Below are 21,374 nucleotides of genomic sequence, written 5' to 3'. Positions count from 1 at the left end.
TTAGCGCACGGGGGTTTAACTTTAAGGGCATGAGAATTTAAATTAAATTAGTTAGTTCCCTGGAAGATATTTTGCGAATTTCTTTTAGAATTTGCATGGAAAAATGGATCAAATGAAATAGGGTTAAACAATAAACGCTTTTCACTCTTTTAAAAAAAATTATTTTATTTCATGCAGGGACCTAAAAAAAAGCTATGTCTGAAATAAACCAGATAAAAAGAAATCTTAAAAAAAAATTAATCTGTTAAAAACTAAATTATTAACTCAGATTGTCCCAATTTTTTTTAGAATTTATGCGATGGCTGATTTAAAAAAAAAAGTTATCTAAAAAGTCAATTCTCAATCAAAATTCTTGAAAATTTACTCAAGAATTTCTAAATCTTTTTCTTTAAACTAAATCATTCAGATTTTTGGAAAATAATAACTTTTTATGTACTTTTTTTGCGCTCAAAGTCAACAAATGGACAAATCTGGGTTAAAAATTAATTTAAAGAATTTCCTGGATTGCAAAATAAACAGGAAGATTAATTCAATTTGTTGTATATCGTTAACCCGCCTTGACGTGAGAGACCTGCGATCGCGGAATTCGAATGATCGCAAATAAATATAGCAAATAAGTGAGTAAACATACATTTAATGTTTAAACAATACATCATAAATAACAAATAAGCATCAAGATATGTGGGGAGGTGGATGGAGTTGTTGTACAAAAAGGAGGCGCACATTGCTGACCATCTCGTATTTTCTTGCCTCTGATTTCTGCAGAGGAGCAAAAGAGTGAAATTTCCAATGTGATCGGGGAGACCAGAAGGAGTCTTCCGTCCATTCTCTCCGTTGTGTTTGGCGCGCATTCTCTTTGCGGGATAAGAATGAAAAAAAGAACCAGCGCACATTGCTTCCCAAAAGGATGAAGAATTCCCGCATTCTCCAGATTAACCTGCAAGTTTATTTTTCCAACCTTTCTTCAATACAGCGGATCTTCCTCATTGATAAACGGATGCGGGGGTTTATTGTTTCAGCGTCTCTCTCACTCTCTTAGCCAAGTCTTAAATGAGACTTTTTTACTTGAATTTAAAGTTCATAATTTGATAAATCGTTAATAAATTGCTTTTACAAGTTTTACAAGCTTGTACGATATTTTGTAAAGTTCTTCTTTTGTACGTTGGCCCATTACGATGGTGAAGGAGAACAACTGTAGAAATTCCATAAAGATCAAAATTATTTTATTAACCCTCTCCTGACGCTTATCTCACACTTCTATTCATAATTTCAATTCTCCGTGTGTTTGCTTTGTAATTTTCTCCGATATATCTCCCTGACCTCTGTGTCTTGGGCAGTTAAACAAACAGAACCCTTTCTAATTGCATGAGATCCATATCCATTTGATTATGGATTTTAAGCCGCTTTCTCTGCAATATTTTCCCACACCGCAGCCTTTTGATTTTCATTGGCTGTTTTGCTAATAAACTATTAATATGAATGTTGAATAATAATTTAATATGAATTTTCTAAGGCAAGAAATTGAAAAAGAATTTTTGAAAAAAAAACTTTTTTTTTTTAAGCCAAAGACTGGCAGTTTTGCGAAAGAAGGAATTGAAAAAAAAACTCTGAAGAAAACCCTTAAGATTCTGATAAGAATATTCGTATAAAGAGTGGAATTGAGAAGGCACAAGAACCGAGGAAAGAAAGGAAAACAAACGCCCGCAAAATCTCAAATCAATGTGCGAAAAAGACGCGCAAAAAATAACAATTAATTTGATATTAAACATTCAATAAAACTCGCTATGTAATATACCTACCATCTTCTTTCACTTCGATGCCGCGCTGCATCGTCCCGTATGGTGGAGGAGAAAGAAATATTTGTGGAATTTACACTAATTAGACCTTCTTTTTCATTTATATTAGCAAAGAAAAAACATAATATACCACCTGGCCATGGAGAGCCGGTGCGGAATATGTGTGTGCACGCGCGCGGGGGTTTGAAGAAGTGAAAATTCTCCATTTGCCGGTGATTTGTGCGATGAATTTGTTCACTAAATTGCACACCTTTTGCGGCTCAAATATCTCAAAATGGCTAATGAATGATAATTAATATATTGTATTATTAATAATGGCGTCGCATATCATGTTCTTTTGAGTGCACAGCAATTGTTTCTATTGGGTGTTTTATGTTATTATTGAGTTCATTTGCGCAATGTATGGACCATGGATGTTTGGTCAGTGTCTCGCATCACTGCTCCCTTTAGTGGGTGTTTGTTGTTTTCTGCAGCTACTTTTTTTCTCTCACTGCAAATCTCTCTTTATTTTGTTGTTGTTGTTGTAATTTAGTTTTACTCTTGTTTTGTACACCTGAAAGTGCACCATGGTTGCAACATAATACAGCACATATGTTAAAGCTACATAGATGTACATTCTGTGCCTCTTTTTTGTGCCGCAAAAAAAAAACTTGGCGGTGTTTATGGAATGCAGCACATTTCCCCTCATTTACCATTCACCGATGAGCATCAATCTGCACAACACTTTTAATTGTAGAATTACCATCCGAAGAAGTCCAAGCTGTTAGGGAAACTTATCTCATTTTCATGGAATTATTTTTCATACAGCTGTTTTATTGTAAAAAAAAGAATAATTTTAAGCTCTCTCTGGCAATTTTCTGGTAGCTTTTGTCATCTCTTTGGCGTATTTCATCAATTTTTATCAATTTCCTGACAATTTTTTTCTAACTATTCTCTCTTCGTTATGATGCTGTTTTTTGCTAATTTTCCTTCAGTTCTCTCCTGAATTATAATTAAATTTTCAGCTCATTCTCCGGGAGTTTTTTTATGCACTCAAAATATACTTTAAGAAAAAACTTTCTTTAAAAATATTAAAAGAATTTTTGGAAATTCCTGACAAAATTTCTTAAATTTTTCTCAAGAAAAGAATATCAAGAATGAAGAAAATGAAGCTTGGTAATCAAAAAAAAACGGAGGCTCGTCATTATGATGACGCAAACTTTCGCTTTTTCCATCAATTCGTGCATTTATTAATAAGTCTGTTTTTCCGGTATGCCGCAGAGCACGTGGTGGCATGCACAAATTACATTTCTTCACGAAATATCGGTCAATGGGCGCCTCTCTCTTCATGTTTTGTGAACGCAATGTGGAACCACATCGTTTTGTGACGCTACCTGTTTTAATACCTCTCTCCGGGAAGACGTGCCTCCGTTGCCCTCATTCGTTCGCATTATATATAGAATTTCTTTCCTACACATAACTTCAATCTAAAAGGAAGTTTTGTGAAATGATGAAAGTGAATTTCCATGCGATTTTCTTCATAACTCACCACGGAAATTTTCATGAAAGAAGGAGGCCTTCTAGCTAGTATTGTAGATATAACTCGAGGCGGGGGAAGTGCATGGACGAGTCTTCAATTTTCACATTGAGCACCTCTTCAATCAAAACTTTGCAATTTTCTGTGACATGTAAATTATATTCCTGCTACATATTCGCACATACACAAACACCTCCACCTCCTCATCGTCAAATCTCCCGCGGGGTGGTGTGTTTGGGGAACATAAAAGCTCTCTCATATGGGTTTGTGGTGCGTGTGCGTGATTGCATGTCTTTCATGTCTTCCTATTGCTCATATCAAATTGAAATTTCTAATAATAAATATTATATATACGCTTCATAATCAATATTTAGGACTTATTACACTTCCAATGCAATTTTCCCCGGGCGCCTAATTGCAGAGCTTCGCTTCCCTGCATTTTAACACCATTCTCTCCCCTTACCCACCCACCCATCTACCCATATTATCGCCAAAAACTCCGAAAATCCATTCATGCGTACCTACAGCACTAAAATAAATATTTTCAGTTAAAAATTCTTACACAGATCCTTCGTGCAGTGTGACATAATTTCCCATTTTATGGGATTCTTCTCAAGAATAAAAAAAAACAAATAAAAGCTCCCAGCGTGACGTCACTGAATGCGAGTTTTAAAATTGCGTGCTTGGAGTCGATTTATTTCGTGACGTCACCAAATGGTTCGATCTTATATTCGTAGTGGCTTCCACGACACAGTACTCAACACTTTTTTTACGCCCCGTCTGCATGTTAGAAGTGAATTTACAGGTATTTTGTTTGCATTTATAGGAGAAATTTGGCACTAAAACAGCATTATCTTTATTACATTATATATACATAGCAAAGGAGCTTTTGCGATGAAGCTTTTTATATAAAACTCAAATTAGATTTAAATTTATCCACGTTTACCCTTTAGAATGTTTTTAGCTTTAGAAAAATCTTATGAGCTTTGAGAAAGCTTTATGGGAAACTCATCAAAGACGTGAGAATTAACTCTCAATTCTACGAGAGATATTTTAAGCGAGCATAAAAAGCTCCCAATCTCTCTTTAATTAATAAAAATGCCCATCGTCTGAACTTTATTGGTTTTCTCATGCCCTTCTTTCAATTCCTCCTTCCTCTCTCACTAAATTTCTCTTTGACCGCACAAAACTTTGAATGTGGCGCATTTACTTCAAAATGAAACAAAATATTACTACCTCTCATCAACCATAATATTCACAATTTTTCCCCATTCTCATTGCGTCGAGGAGAAAAAAAGCCACAACAATAAAGAAAAAAATTCGAGATCATTAATACTATTGCAAATGAATTTTTCAAGAGAATTGTCATTAAATGCAGAAATAGCCTCCAATTAGAGTAATTTCAACTTCCGAATGCTGTAATTGAAGGTGTGTGTATTCATGTATGTATAAAAATTGTGGGACACTAATAAGTCAGTTTCGTAACATAATAAAATTATTATTTCTCTTCTTCGTCGTACACCACGGTGCAGACACCACCACACCAGGCTTCGATTTCAATGAAAAAAGGGACGTCTCGTGGAAGTTTTTCATCTGGAACCAACCACATGGGCTATATTTTAGTTTCTCAAAATCTCTCCTTCTTTTTGTATACAATAAAATAAAATGAATGAGACAATTTTAATTAATTCCTTTAATTTTTTGATAATTAGAATATTTTTTACAGTGGATAAAATGAGGAATAAAATCAATTCTTCGTACATTTAAGTCTATTAATAATAAATAAAGATTTATTTTAAGAGTTCATTTTTAAAGACCTTTGTAAAAATTATGGGGACAGTTTCGAGCAAAGAATTATAATATTCGGAAGAATGCTTCTGATTTTTAAGCGTTGCCAGAATATTAAGGATTTCTAAAATTAGTCAGAATTTAATTAAGAACAAAACGTTAGGAGAATAATTCTTTTTAGCCCAGTAGAATTAACTGAAAATGACCCCAAACTTGCAAACAATTCGGGCCTAGCCAAATTATGCACCATTTGATTCATAAAACTTTAAGAAATTTTTTTTATATTTAGTAGCATGCTCTAAAACGTATGCTCATTTCAGAAAATGCGTTTGAAAAATTTTCCCTACATTTTTTCCATAGAAGCCTTCGAAGCCATTGAAGCCATTGATCACAACTGTATTTAAAATTTTTACAAGAAATACGTCAATTTTCCTCCAAACTATACTGTACATTTTACAATATTCCTAATAATATTTTATGGGAACTCTAGGAACTAAAAGAAAATGTCAAAAAATGCAGGCGGTGGGTGAATAATGTGAAAATGATTCCGGAAAAAAGCAGTGGACGATGAAAAATGGCATAAATCGCATAAATGAAAGTAGCCAGTGTGTACCTAACATAAGTATATATTGCAAAAGTTAAAGAGAGCTTTATGTATATGTGAATTTTCAATAACAATGTCAAATGCACCGTCGAGAGCGAAAACATCCACATACTCTCAAACCTTGTGGTTTACATTTGAAAATATAAAACTCCTTATACGACTCTCTTTGCGCCTTTACGTTTCAAACGCAAAATAGCGTGCAATTCTAAATTTTCAGTTCACTGGGTCAGGTGTTTGTGAATATGGTTATTGTTTTTGTCCCGCTATCCAATTGATTGACTGCACATTTCCACGTTTTCCTGCGGGAAAGCCCCCCATATATGTATACTCTTGGGGGGAATACTCATTTGCTTCCCTTAAGTTTGAAGATAAATTCACCCTCACACGAATGACTTTCCTTAATACAACAATATCCTTTTGCATGAGCTTCATTTTCTTCATGTCAATGTGGTGGTTTTTCAGTGAATTTCAGACGACAGACAGATATGATGTACCTACATAAATATAGGTAACAAAGTTTACACTCGACTTGCGATATGTATATGACACAACATATGCCACAGAAGAGGCCCTTTTGTTGTACTTTATGCGAAACGAATCCATCTGTTGTCTCACCTTTTTCCCTCAATTTTAATTTTTTTTCTTTCAAATTTTTAATCTCCATTTATGCTCACATAAAAATCAACCCTCCTAAATCTACCTTCCCCCGCGTGTAAAAAAAATTATCAAAAATATTTATCTCAGAGAGACACAAGGTTAATAAAATTGTCCATCCATTGCACGTTTCTTCAAAAATCCTCCCATCCACACACCCCCGCAATCGAAGCAGCGAGAGTACAACCGAAACACCCACTTTTAGAGACAATTCCTCGAATTGTATGAATTAAATTAAGCACAGCACAGTGACTATTTATTAAATGATATTGCATTTGATGGTAGAACTTCCTATGACATTGGACGTGTACCCCACTTTGATGCTGCTCTATCCGTCCCCGACTATTACCGGGGAATTTTGTACAATTGAGAAGCATTGGGAGGAGATGAGGAAAAAAATTGAACATCATCATTTGGGAAAATTACTCGCGTAAATATGTGGAAATGGAGTCAGAGGCTGATGAAGAATATTTCATAAAAAAATAAGCGCCAATTCTCTGTGTAGTTGAGAAATGCCAAATGATGAGTTGCAAGTGGAATTATGTTATTAAATAGTTTAGCGCAGAATATCCAGTGATTTTGCAAATATACCTGACTTGGATATTTTCATATTTTTTCTCAATTGCAATTTTATTAAATGCCTTTACAATTTTTCAATGGAAAATTGTGCGTACGTCATGTGCAATGTATTTTGCAAAATCTCTATTAAATTATCATTAATCATTTTTCTTTGAAGAAGAAAAAAAATATCATAACTTATCAATGATTAAAAAAAATTTTCTTTTTGCAAAGTTTTATTTAATTTTTTTATGTAAAACTCCATAGAGTTTCCAACATAAAATCCATGTTGTATTAGAGCAGGGAGTCTTGGTCGGAAATTGAGATTCTAAGTGATTTCCGGGTAACAAGAAAATAGAGTCAGAAAGCAGCCGGAAACATATCAAACAAACCCTACGAGGCATGAAAACAACTCACAGCGGACAACAACGATCCAACAATATTGCTTCGTCTATTTGCAACAAATACTCAAAGTTTCTCCCCCACCCCCCACAAGCGTGAGCTGTGAGGAGAGTACACATAGTGCATAGAGTGAAAGAGGGTTGTGTGAAATAGACACCCTTCTCTGGTTGAGCTTCATGGCTCATTGAGTAGCATTAGTAATCCCATTTGGGGCCCAATTGACCTCCTATATGTATTATCGGATTTTGTGTGAAATGGAAAATGAGCGAGCTCCCCCCGCGGCGTCGATATGGAGCGCGATTTGGATGTAGAAAATGAGGGAAAATTAATTAACCGAATGAGGGAGGAAAGACACAGCAATGCCAAAGCAATCAACTACGGACCAACCCTAACTTCCATTCGTTTTTTTTTCTTTTTGCTTTTGGAACATTTAAAATTTTCTCCCCCGAAATTTTTGACTGGTGGTGAGATAAAACCACACACAGAATGGGAAATGGAGTGCATTAGTTTTTGCAGGGGTAATTAAGCGCGTCTACATCAGATAGGGGAGGCTTTTTTTTTCACATTCACCCACCTCGCGCGCACTATCCCAACTTCTGCCGCAAAGTATCCACTCCCAAAAAAAGGTAAATTAGAAATATTCCCATAAAACACAACGCGAGTTTTTATCGGAGTTTTATTTGAAGCAAAAATTAACCTCCATGGACTTTTGCTGTACGAATTTACAGTGGGGTTTCGGATAATAGAGATAATTGAGTTTAATAGGATTGATTAATAAAAAAATAATTAACCGAAGGAGAAGATTAACAATTAATTACTGCGAAAATGTAAGTTATTGGCATGTGAAATAAAATATTTGAATTTGGCGCGCACTCGAAGTGGTGAACTCGAGTGGTGAAAATAGAGAATGTGGGGAAAAAGGAATGACAGATCGAATTGAGAAGGCAAAGTGTACGGACGCAAAAGTACGTGCTCCGTAATAAAGTGTAATTTTATCGCGTAAATATGGAAATTTTGCGAACAATTTTCTTCTAAAGATTTTTGGCAAAAATTGAATAAATAACCTAATCCCTAATATTCGAATATCGGCCAAGCCGTTTAGCAAATATGACCATCACAACTTTTTAGTGGTAATCGGTCATAATTAAAAAAAACAGATCGATCGAATTTGATCAGATTCCACTCAATTAAAATCTATCAAGAAGACATATAACTCTCTAAAACATCAAAGGTTCCGAAGGTGACCAGTAGTGGCCCTAAATTCAAAACAAAATTTTCGATTAGTTTTCGACAAATATCTCGAAAACAACGCATAGACTTTGTTCGAATTTTGATAGAAAATAAGTTAAAAATTAACCAAGAAAATTAAAACGTTTTTTTGGTAAGATCGTTGTACGATACATTGATTATTACGAAGCCCCGCTGTATCCTTTTAAACTCATTGTAAGTAAAAGTATATTCCTCGAAATAGTGAATAATACGAATTTCTTACAATGTGAAAACTCCCTAAATTCAATACATTTGACCCCTGAAATTCATTAAAATAAAATAAAGTTTATAACCCCCCAACCAATATGTTGAGGTGAAGAAGAAGCGCCAGCTTGAGAAGCTGAAAGAAAATGTTCAATCACGACACCACTAAAGCGACATTGTAAAACTTGGTGACTTCGGTGCAATAAAAATGGAGAAAAAACTTCGATTAACCATATCCGCGCTCTATCGTATTTTTTGTAATTAAATTTTTATGGATTTATTGATGCTCATTTCCACGGAGGCACTTCGTTATCCACAAAAAGACCTCGCATTTTGGGCCCTCTCTGTGTTGTTTGGTTAAACCTGAAAATCAATTTAAAAAATGCCGAATTTACTTCTTTCTTTTGGCTCTTCTTCGGTGTGTGCCCCATTTGTTGTCATCCGACTCCTTCTGCGGTGTGAGACAATATTTTTCTCTTTAAAAAAAAAAGAAAGAAAACAGGTGACTTTTTAACACCGCTTAAATGTCCATTTAGGTCTTTTTGTTTCTCTCCGTTTGCCCCGCCAAGGCATATATACCTTCAACGCTATCGTATCTCGTAATCTCAAACGCGATTTGAATTCATCACCTTTTTTTGGGGGCACAAACCAAACCTTCTAGACCATACCAAAGTCATTATAATTAAGTCATCTTCCACCTAAATTAATTCAATGGGATTTAGGAATTTTTATAGACAACCTCCCCCACCCACAAGGGATGAAAAATATTTTAATTTTAAACGAATTTTTGCTTTCTAAGGAAATTGCCTTTCACATTAAGTCGCCCCATAGATGAACTGCTAATGCGCACGTTTTAATATGCAAAGGTAATTTGGAAAAGTGAATTCTCCGACTATTTAGGAAGGTTATTAGTTTGAAGTGGAAAAAAATCTTCATAATTGGTCAAGGGTAATTAACACAAAATTAAAAGTGAATAGTGAATAAAATATTTAAATGCCCGAGAGAAAATGTAATTTTATTCTTTCATCGGTGAATACGAGGGAAATGGATCTTTTTGGCGTGTTGTGTTGGGTGGAAATTTTGCTATTTGCGCGGAAAATCGAGGGAAAACACCCATAGTATATTTCCATTTTAGCCAGGTGGTTAAATATTTAATGAGGGGATGGGGTGAAAGCAATTCGTCGACATTTGGCAAAAATTAAATTGATCCCATCGCGTTGATTGATTACAAAACATTTTGCAACATATATTCCACCTTCGCTGCTTTGCCTGAGGAGGATTAAAATAAATAAAATGGTCTGACATTTTAATTTCACGTGGAAATCAGTGCAAAATTTTCCTCTTTCGGGGCAGTGAAATTTCAAAATAAATCATCGCGGGGTTGGTAAACAATCTTGGAGGCATATGTATGGGGAAAAAGGCAAAAGAGGCCACAACAACCTTTCTCAGTTCCCATGCTCGTGTCTCCGTTATAAAAGGAAAAAAAGAGGCATATAAATGGGGTGAAATTATGCTTTATGTGCACAGAGTGAATAAATAAATCTGCATATGTATATTTTTTATATGTACATCGCTTCAATGTTGTAAGTCATAAAATGAATTTTGACCGCCCACCCCCGCTCGTGGCGTCAACCCCCTTTTTTCATTCCACAAAATTTAATATATTTCTCTACTTCGCCCTCCAACACAGTCACACACCATTGTTTTGTCAATATTTCGAATTGGCTATATGGAAAAGCGTCTTTCTGGGAATTTTATATGTATGTATGAATTTTCCTCCCTTTCTTTCCAAAAAAAAGCATTTTTCTCTATCTGCCCACCTGGCTTTTTTTATCCTTATTCTTATGGCTACACCGACAGGCGAATTTATACTGCTGGAAAAAAATTCTTCTTTTTTTCCATTCATTCTGATGTTCAAAAAAAAATCCCCAATATATGCTTTTGCTAAAGGAAAACTTGGGCGTATTGAATAAATTTTCTCTCATGTTTAGATTTGTGAAGAGAAAATACGGTGAGGTGGTGTGAATGATGGATTGTGTTTCAATGAAAAAAAAAAAGAAAGGAATTTTGAGAAATTGTCTCTAAAAAGTGAATTTATTACCTTGCAAATGATGAGTGAAGTCAGTCAGAAAGACTACCTATCTTGTCGAAATTCTTTGCTATTTTAAATCATTTATATTATTGCTTTTAAAAGACTTTTACAAATTATTTTTTGAAATAAAAAAATCGTCTAGTTGAGGAGAAAAACGTTTTTTTTTTTACAAAACGAAGCATTTTTATTCTATCTTCTCGCTCACTTCCACAAGATGCAAAGTATTTAAAGAAGGGCAAAAGAAAACATTTTAATCTTCAACTTGTTGGTTCCTTTTCTTTTTGTTGTACACTGTAAATGTGGTGTCAATTTTAAAAGGTGCCTGAATGCATTATAATAGAGCCGAGATGTTGGTGAAGCGTCAGAAATGCGCCAACGAGGACTCAATACAAGTGTTTATCGAATAAAAAGCGAGAGTCCGATGAGACAACTTAATTTGCATAGGTCGCGCTACCGTTCGAGAGACAAATACGTGTTAAGTGCCCCACGCAAAATCTGTCAAATGCCGCGAAATGCTCTTCCCATCCAAAGGAACAAAAAATCTCAAGATGGGGAGCACATTGGGGACAAAAGATTCCACCGAAAAATAGTTGATTGAAAAAAAGGTTTTAAAAAAATCTGGATTAAAGGTTGTAAAAGAGGAAGGCAAAAAAAAAGAGGAAGATGTGCAGGAATGGCAATAAGAAGTCTCTCACTCACTTGTGAAATATAAACCATGCGATAAATTGGACGGTGGCGGAGGTGAAAACCACAGGTATGCAAGGAGAACATAACACCGCTGAACTTGAGACTCCTTGCACCATGGGACGACAATTTAGCATGCTGCCCAGCAAATATTTTATCTTAAACGCCATGGAGACATTCAGCAAGCCACAGTGAATCATAAAGAAGGTTTTTTTTTGGCTTGAATGGCGATGAGGGGCTAATTACCGTAAAATGGAGTCAATAGACTCCTAAATAGGGTTGAATAAAATTAGGTTTGATCTTCAGGAGAAATTTTGAAGGAATTATGTTGATTTAGGATTTGAAATGAATTTATAACAAATAGAATTTCTTGAAAAAGAAGATGAATTTTTATTGAATTATAAAATTTTTGAAATAATCTGTTATTTCTTGATCCGTGAGTTTGAGTTTTCAGTTCCGGGAATTATATTCTGTAAAATTCAAATCTTAACTCTCCAGGACTATATAGGATATTCTCTAGAGAACAAAATAAGTTCAAGATTTTTTTATAAAAAAAATAGCATGCCCAAAATTACGCTTGTCTCCCCTAAAAACTTCAATTTCGCAAAAATTATAAACTCATGAAAATCTTCAAATGAAATGAATGATTTATTTCTCAAAGTGATTTATCATATGAAGAATACATAGGTAGGTATTTGAAAAAAATATATAGAAAAGATTTTATTATTCAACCCTCTTTAAGTAATTCACCCCGTCTTACGGTATCCTTTGAATCATTTTGAAACAATTATAAACAAAAATGGAAAGAAAATAATAAATATAAATTAATTCATTCCCGTCAACGGCAAAATAATGTCAGTTCGTTACAAATGCAGACTAATTCATTCCGCTAAAGTAGATTTTCTGGACGATGGATCATGCATTGTGGAACATAATAAAATTATCTTTTAAAAAAAATCCTGCGCGATGAAAATAAAAATTCCGAGCAATGTAAACAAATTTTTATGGTAATTTAACCTCATTATGATTACCATTCCAAAAATGTTTTTTTTTTGGCCCAGACTGACGGTGGCTAATGCTTAAGCAAGATAAGCCAATATAATGTGAAAAGTATGCCTGAATAAAAATGCTCTTGTTGTGAAGAAGTTTATGCGGTTGAGTGATTTTCTGGTCATTTGCAGCATTTTACCACGGAACTCAATCATGTTGAGACAATTTTTAATTAAATTCTGTTTAGAGGGTTTTTTTTTGGTTGGTTTGTTTCTGAGGTGGGCGCAGTGTGTGGACTATGTATGATATGTAGTTGAGGAAAATTGCTATATGTCTCTACCTTTGGCGGGAGAAATGTAATTATTCATGCCGTGAACTGCCAAAAAAAGTGACTGACACTTATCTGTGGCGATGATCTCTTACCACCCACCTGTCACGCCAGCTTATCAAAATCATATCATCTAACAAGACTCTCCGGGTGCGCACACACACATTTTCTTATAGCGGGGCCTCTTGGAATTGGAACGCGTGATTACTCACCATTTTCACGAGGATTCCAGAGACCACAGCATGTGAAGGGAACGCGCATACATGCCTCTGGAGGAATAGGTGGCATGGTAGAGAGCATAAATTTATATGCAACTTTCTCGTCCTTTTGCCTGTTGATTTGGCAGGCTCCCTTTTACCTCCTTCCTCGCATGCTATAGTACCCACACACACACACGTTTACACCTCCACCCCCATGAAGCTTTCTTTCTCCACATTCGCAAAACCCACTCACGCGAAAGGATCGCGCACCAGTATCACCCACATCTCTTTTATATGGCAAATAATATCGCCATGAGTGATTAGAATTTAATTGGTTAAACATTTAAATGTGCCAGGAATTTCATATTGGTGTGAATTTTTCTTTTATTTATTTTCATCGCAAGCCCCAGAGAGCTTATCTACAGACCCGTCAGTGTTTGTGTTTTGAAGCATCGACACGCAATGATTGAATTGAGTGTTAATTACTTCATGAAAATGTTCCATTAATACCTTATAAAGTTTGCCTCTATATTCACCTATGATTATATGGTGCACTGTAATTGCCTTCTTTCAATTGGCCATGGTTAACCATCTGGTGGTAATTGCAATTAAATTTATACCATTCCCGGGTAAAATGCATTTTCTTCTTCCATCTCCAACGTCTTCCAGCATATCTTTAACCATCTATTGCACACTCCTTATCCTTCCACTACACAGAAAATAAAAGTTCGTAGCATTGTTCGTCAAATTTCTTGAAAGGTTCGTAACTCCAATGCTTTTACATAGGAAAATTCACCTCCAAGTTCGTATAATGGGGTTAACCTCCCTGGGAGTGAGACCCCATTTTACGAACATGGAGGTAAATTTTCCCATATAAAAGCATTGGAGTTACGAACCTTTCACGAAATTTGACGAACAATGCTACGAACTTTTATTTTCTGTGTATACCAATTCTCCATTAACACACCATCTCATTGAAATATTACTTGAGTTTCGAAGGATCTGTTCTCATATCCTAGAAGGATCCAGAAAAAAATTATTTTTAAATAATTTTTAGCTCAATTTAATCAATATTATTTAAAAACTCCATCTTAAACTGACAAATTTTATAAAACATCATGAATTAAATTTTAGCTTATAATATTCTCAAAAGAATTCTATTGACTTTTCCATTCCTTTTTTCTCCAACTTTTTTATGACATGATGTTGTATTAGTTTAATTGTATTATGTTGGGACATTTCACCCCCATCTCCCCTCCCTGACGATATTTCTTTTACCACCCTACAAGAGATGGCTCAATGTCCATATCTTGAATGGATTGTACATAGAAAATAAATATACATAAAATTAATCAAACAAATAAATTAATCCAACATGAAGAGAGCAATTATTGACACAGACCGTGTTGGAGGATATGAATGACGGGAGTATTAAACGTTTAATTAAAATTCGAATTGTTGACGATGATGGTGCGCGGGGGTGGCGTGGAATTGAAGCTAACTTGTTGTCTTTTTTCCCCTCCCCACCTGACCGTTGAAATGGAATTTTTGGGGCGGAGGTGGTTGGTGGAAGATGGATTTCGGATCGGGGGAGAAAAGGACATCAATCATGGGAAGTGGCACAAAAATTACCTGAAACTGATGAACTCACGATATACTCCCATCGATATTTAGCCTGTACGAAATTCGGTCTTGTTTTTATATTTTAATTACTTTTTTCCCACACCTCTCTCTCTTTTCCTTGGTTTTTGGCTCGCTCCTCCGCAACACCCAGACGTCTATTACGACGGAGGTGGACGCTTTGTATACGTGCCTGTGTAACGAGGAGAAATTCCCAATTTCCCACGCTATTAAAATCATTTTTGCCCCCAAATTGAGGAGTGGGTGGCTTAATTAAATATTTCTGCTTCAGGTGTGCACCACAGACTCTCATCGCACCAAGAACTGATTCAAGAGAAGATCCTTCTTTTGCCACAAGTTTATTCCAACTTGTGTGTCGCGAGTTCTTCCTCCGAGTTAATACTTGGAGATAGCACCCGATTCTTTCGCGCGCCCTGTTCTTTTGCGATGTGTCTCAAGCCATTGCGGGTATGGTGTTAAATCTCATGGCAGGAGTGTTAAATAACAAACAAAAGTCAACTACTGTGTGAGATTTTGCCAATTGATAATGAGGCCCCATTGCAGTGTGGAAGGTGTGCTCTGGGAGGACGTCATCGCGCTCCTGTAAAATTCTTCTCCGCTCTTATATTCATTTGGAAAATTTTCAAATAAATGGCCAGAAGGTGGCTGCTTGTATAATTGTTTCACAACAGCTACACTTCTTATCTCTTCATATATGGGTGCTCTATGGTACCTTCTGGTGTTCTGCTGCTGTGAATGGTATTTGCTGAAAACAAAAAGAATGTCTTCGCGATATCGAACACCTCACATGAGGGTGGTTAAGTTGCAAAAAAATTGCATGGCTTAGACAGGCTCATGAGCATTGATTTAAATTATTTTTTGTATGATTTTAAAGAATTTAAGAAAATTATAGTAAAGGGATTTTTCAAAAAAGAAAGCTTATAGGAAAGAAGGTCTTGAAATAAATTAGACTCCTTTTAGTTAATTTTCTTTTTTGCCACTGATTACCCCTTAAAAAAATAATTAATTAACAAGCACACAGTCATAAAGTATTCCATTTAAACTCCTTTTTCCCAAAAATCCTTACCAACAATCTATTTAGACACTTATCAACCCCTTTTGATAAAACTTCCTCTACTAGGGATCACTTAAAGATTCTTTTTTGAAACACGGGGCAACAAGCAAGGTTGACGCGAGTTCTTCTCTTCTCTCCTTTAACTATATATGTATCTCTTCCACCTCTACTGTAGAGGGGCAAAACACATATAAGAGGTTATAAGAAAAAGGTGCAGAAGAGACGACACGTCGATAAGGTGAATTGTCCCAATTCCATTTCGTAAAGGAGACACTCTGGCAATTGAAGAGTTTTGTTGTTTGCGATTATCAAATTGGTTGCTGGTGAGACATTCTTCTCATCGCACTTTGTCCCTCTTACACATTTCTCATTCTTGTACGAACTTCTTTTATTTATTTTTTCACCCTCCTTGTTGGGATTCTGCGGGCACTCTCGGTGGAGCAGATTTATCAGTTTCTTCCGATTTCAACTCAAACAGTAGCAATTAACAGTCAGGTGAGAAAAAGATTCATTTCAGTTGCATTTCAAAGCATGGGGCAAGACAAGACGTTGGAACTGCAAGAGATCAAAACAAACAATAAATTGCACAAGAGCAGAAACATTCAATTTTGTCTCATTGGTTTTTTTATTCTTGGATTTTTTTCGTACCAGATTTCCTCCAAAATGTGCCTAATTAAAATATTTCAGTTATGGGATTTCATTGAGATTCGCGCACACACACACACTGGTTGGAGTTAAAAATTTAATGAGCCACCAAAATGCTCACAAAAGGGTGGCTGGATAAAACCATATAAGAACCACTTCATCGTGAATCGCCAATGAAGTGGTGAGAAAAAAAGAAAGAAGACAACTCTTCGAAGGAATGCCAATTGTTGATAAATCGTTTAATGGGAAATTTCGTTTTATTTCTTTCATCTGCGGAGCTTAGAAGGTCTCTAAAAAAATTATTTTAAAGTTAAACTAATTCGTAATTCTAATTCTCAAGTTAAGTTCTTTTAAAAGAAGAAAATTGAAAGAAAGTTTAAGAAGGATTTCTTAGTGAAGATTTTACCTCATTAACCAAGACTCTAGACTATGGCAAATGAATTACAAATCATTGAAGAAAAAAACATTTTATTTATTTATCACAGTTCAGTGGAAGATTGATTTTAATGTGAAAATTCCTTATGTTCCCCACGATGCAGAGGAATTACTAAGAGCTATAAATGATGAGGCAATGTAAAATATTAATGGTGTATATGTGGTATAAGAGATACAAAAGCTAATTACATTGCAATTTATCTATTAAAAATTCAAATGATAATTGATATGTTGTTGCTCTAATTGTTATATTGTTGCCATATTTATTTTGTTACCTCAATTGTTACAACAAAAAATAAAAAAAAAATGTTGGTATATCTCTTCCCATTGTGGAAGAAGTTATGGAAAAGCGTGGAACCGTATGGGATGAGTTTTCTACTATGTACGTACATATAAAAGTGAAACGGAAATAATTTGAAGTCACTCATTGATCATTAATCAACAATTTTTCTCCATTTCTATGAGGGAAATAGTTTTTTTCGGGTATGTGGAGAGGGAGGGTAACCGCAGCAAGATCATGCAATTCACTGTAGGCGGAGAGGACCTCTGTGGGCCACATGATTGGTTCAAATTAATTTGGAAAATCGATTGAGCACGCATCAATTTTCATTGTATAATTTCTCTTAATAGAGAACATCATTTTCGCCTGTCAGAAATTGTAACATGGGATGGGGTATTTTGATGGGCAGTGTAAATTGGGAATGATGTCTCATATAATGTCTGTTTGAAGAACTCTCAAAGCATAAATTTCATACATAATTTAGATAGCGCGCGAATACATTAAAATACAAGGAAGATTTCTCTGTGAATAAGGGGAAAATCATTGGACAATAGGACTATTTAGTATGGATGAATGGAAAAAAAGAAGAAAAAAATTGCCTCTTAAATCTTATTGCAAAATAGCAACATTTACCTATTTTAGTGGAGACAACAACGGTGCTCACAAGAGCCAGTGTGTGTGCAACGAGTTGAGAGAACTATCCTCGAATTCATTGGTCGTAATCAGATTCAAGCAAAAGTGCCAAAGAGTTTATTTTGTGCCTTAAAGAGCCACGCAAAGTGTCCGTATATAAAGGTGTTTTGTGAGCTAATAAAATGTTTTGCCAGTAGCAATGCCATGGAAATATCTTCCTTCGACATCCGGAAAGGTTTCTCTTGCGCCAACACTGCAACACACAAATTGAAACAATAAAATTTAATTAACATATCAGTGATCTATCAGAATTGCCTTCAAGACAAATCTAGCGCTTCTCCACATTCTATATCTCTATCGTTATGTTCTATGGTACGAACACCCCTTTTTTTTTACTCCAACCTCACACAGCTTCCAAATGCTTAATTAGCAACTCCCATTCGATGGCCCTTTCTTTCTAACATATGAGGGCAGAAGCAGCAGCAGCAGCAGATATTAAAGTATAGAACAGAGAGAGGCCAGAGGTATTAGACCAAAAATTATAAATCGCCTCTTATATCGCCATCAATCATGTGAACTAACCTATGGGCAATAATCAGCACCTCTCTGCTCGTTCTCATTCTTCAGTTTATGTAGTGTATACACATAGCACAGCTCCTGGCCACTTCGCATAACAAATGACACCGAATGTTCCATTCACAAATGCTCTGTATATACAGAAGAAGAACGATTGCACTCACTCACTCATTAATTCTCCATAAGAACTATACGTTCATCCTCCTATATTACAATTCCCATGGATGGCGAAATCTCTCCGTCAGATGTTCTTCCATTTCGCAAGAGCCGACTTTGCCGAGGAAAGAATGAGAATTGTCTGACAACACCTACATTTTGCCTCCTGAACTCTCTCGATAAATTCAAGCGATACTGTTCAACATATTCTCACCCGAATGTTTATGGGTACTGATACATCTTCCTTTTGGACGCTAAGAATGAGTTTTCTTCTCAGGGAATAAAGTATTAGTTTTGTGCAGGAAATAGAGTAAGTTTTACTCTAATACAAGACTTTATATTTTATTCTAATAGAAGAAGAAAATCAAATGATTTTATTTTAAAAGCTTTGATAGAAAAATTTTAAGGAAACTCGAAAAAAAATTCAAAGGACGTTAATTACAATTTAAAAAAAAATCTGACTTTCCTTAAGAATTTTTTTTTGTATTTTTAGCCTTTAAGAAAATTCTCTTCATTGCAAAAAAAATGTAATATTTAAAAATTCCTTCAAATCTAATGAAAAAAAAACTCTTTTATATCTTTTCAGCTTAAAACCACCCCCCAAAGATGGTGTAACGAAGAGCAACCCCTCGAAACGCCATCGGGAGCGTCTAAATGCGGAATTGGACCTCCTTGCCTCGCTGCTGCCATTCGAACAAAATATCCTTAGTAAATTAGATCGACTGAGTATTCTTAGGCTATCCGTTAGTTATTTAAGGACGAAAAGTTACTTTCAAGGTGAGTGAGCACACACTGATATAATTTCACTTAATTCCACCAACCAATTCCTCTTACCACGAGCGACATGTCCACCCCTGTGTAGGCCTCATTTGCGTACCTATGTAGGTAACCAAAAACACACACTTTCTGGGGCTTCCAAAGGAGGGTAAATAAGGCAACTTTGCTAAATGAAGCATTAGGCACAAAATATTTTAATTACAAAAACCCTCGCACCACATTGAGCGAGCAACGAGAGGAGGAAAAGTCTCAATGAATATTCGTATGGGCAAATGTCAAAACTCTGCTTGTGCTAATTAACATAAAAATGCGGTGGATTATGATTTTTATCATATATAATAAATTTTGGGCTAGAATTTATTAACATAATGCCCACATATATAATTTTTATTATTTTATTCTGGCCTTCCATTTTCATTACAATTCTACATTTTCACATTTTGTACCACCTTTTTTTCACCACCACCCCCTCTCTCTTCCACATGCTTTTCCTCTTGGTGAGCACTGCTTCTTTTTTTTTTTTTTACTTTTGCTCCTCATGGCAAATCGTATATGAAAATATGCCCAATGGGGTAGGGGGTGAGTTTCGTTGTTGTTTTTTTTTACCTTCTCTTCCTCCCCAACGTTGATTTTTAGCGATAAAATCCAAAAGCAGAGTGTCCATTGCTACCCTCTGAATTAGCACCAAGGAGTCCTCGTGCTCACTTACAGCACATATATCACTTTTACGGGCAATTCCTCTTTAAATAAAAGAGAAAAAGAAAAACACTTAAAAAGAATTTTAGGAGATCGTTTAGGAGGAAATGTGTATAACAAGAATATAATTTTAGCAAAAAAAATCTAAAAGCTCTATAAGTCTTAAATTAATGTGGGAATTAAAGAGGAGAACAACAAGCTTTAAGGATCACCTTGTACTCACCCACTATTTAATGTTTTCCCTGTCACACCGACAGTTTTCTTTTAATTTCGCCAAAAAATGTAAAAATGTTTACGATGGTAGTTAGAATAAAATAAAATTTCCTCAGTGAGGCTCCACCTCACTTCCCACACACTCATTTCAACTATGTACATAACTAACAATGTCCTGCCCAACCCTCTTGCCCTCATGCCCTCGTTGTTTTATGTGATAACATTCATGCGACAAGGAACAAGAGAAATATTTTCGGTAGTTATATTTTTTGGGAGATAATTAAAACAATGTCTGCGATGATTGTCATAAAATCTGATTTTATTTCTTTTTGTAACGTTGGAAGAAAGAATATTTCGAGGGAATCCCATTAAACTCCCACCCCCACTATATAGCGCACCATATTCTCCCACACACAGGAAAAAAAACATTTAATCGTCTTTTGGGTCGTTTGAGCTTAAAAACAAATTCCCATCTATGCTTGCAGCTGTCTCCCTAATCTAATCTAATCGCGTAAAAAGGAAGAAAAAAATAAACTCAACCCTTCCAAAGAATTTATTTCAATTAAGCACAAAAAATCCACCCTTAATGCTCACACGAAGTGATTGTTAAAAATGTTTGCTGAATTTTTTTTCGTCCATGCGCCTCCCCCCTAATGGCTCCTGGAAGTGCACCAGAGAATTTGCCAAAATAAAAAGAAGTTCTTCAAGCGGGGGACCTCGGGAAAAAAAAAAGAAAAGCATCCAGAAATGTATGGCAGAATGCTGTGTGGAAATGCTTATCTCATGTTACGTGCACGCGAATGTTCACGGAAAATTTTTGAATTACTTCTGGAGCGTCATATTGCACTCCCCTTTATCTCCTGCCACACGCCAACAACAAGAATGGGGGTTGGTAACTCATCCCTTTAAAACTCTTGAAACTATCTTTAAAAAAAAAAATAGTTGTCCTAATACCGCCTTTTCTTTGACAATGAAAAAGGAATTTTCTCAAATATTTTTTGAAAAAATTCCACCTCAGAGCTTAACATTTTATATTCAGCATGAGATTGAATTTCCATGCGAGTATTTTAGCTTAAAAGCTCAATTGGAACCATACAAGGAAAATGATTGGTGACTGTTGAAGAATACTAAAAAAAAACTTTAAAAGTTTCTTAGAAAAAAAAAGTTTTATTGTCGCCAGAAA

General features: G+C 35.4%; 1 protein-coding gene across 3 annotated transcripts in view; it reads left to right on the top strand.

The window, feature by feature from the left end:
• LOC129787775 (aryl hydrocarbon receptor protein 1) overlaps positions 1-21,374 on the top strand; it is a 73,176-nt gene that overhangs the window by 22,702 nt on the left and 29,100 nt on the right. For all 3 annotated transcript variants that reach the window (XM_055823542.1, XM_055823543.1, XM_055823541.1), the window contains exon 3: positions 19,092-19,282. In XM_055823542.1, the coding sequence (XP_055679517.1) occupies positions 19,092-19,282 (191 nt within the window). The remainder of the gene's footprint in view (positions 1-19,091; positions 19,283-21,374) is intronic.

Source organism: Lutzomyia longipalpis, chromosome 1, assembly GCF_024334085.1.
Source record: "Lutzomyia longipalpis isolate SR_M1_2022 chromosome 1, ASM2433408v1".
NCBI classification, from domain to species: domain Eukaryota; kingdom Metazoa; phylum Arthropoda; class Insecta; order Diptera; family Psychodidae; genus Lutzomyia; species Lutzomyia longipalpis.
The sequence above is the reverse complement of the archived record's forward strand: the minus strand, read 5'-3'. Positions and strand labels throughout refer to the sequence as shown.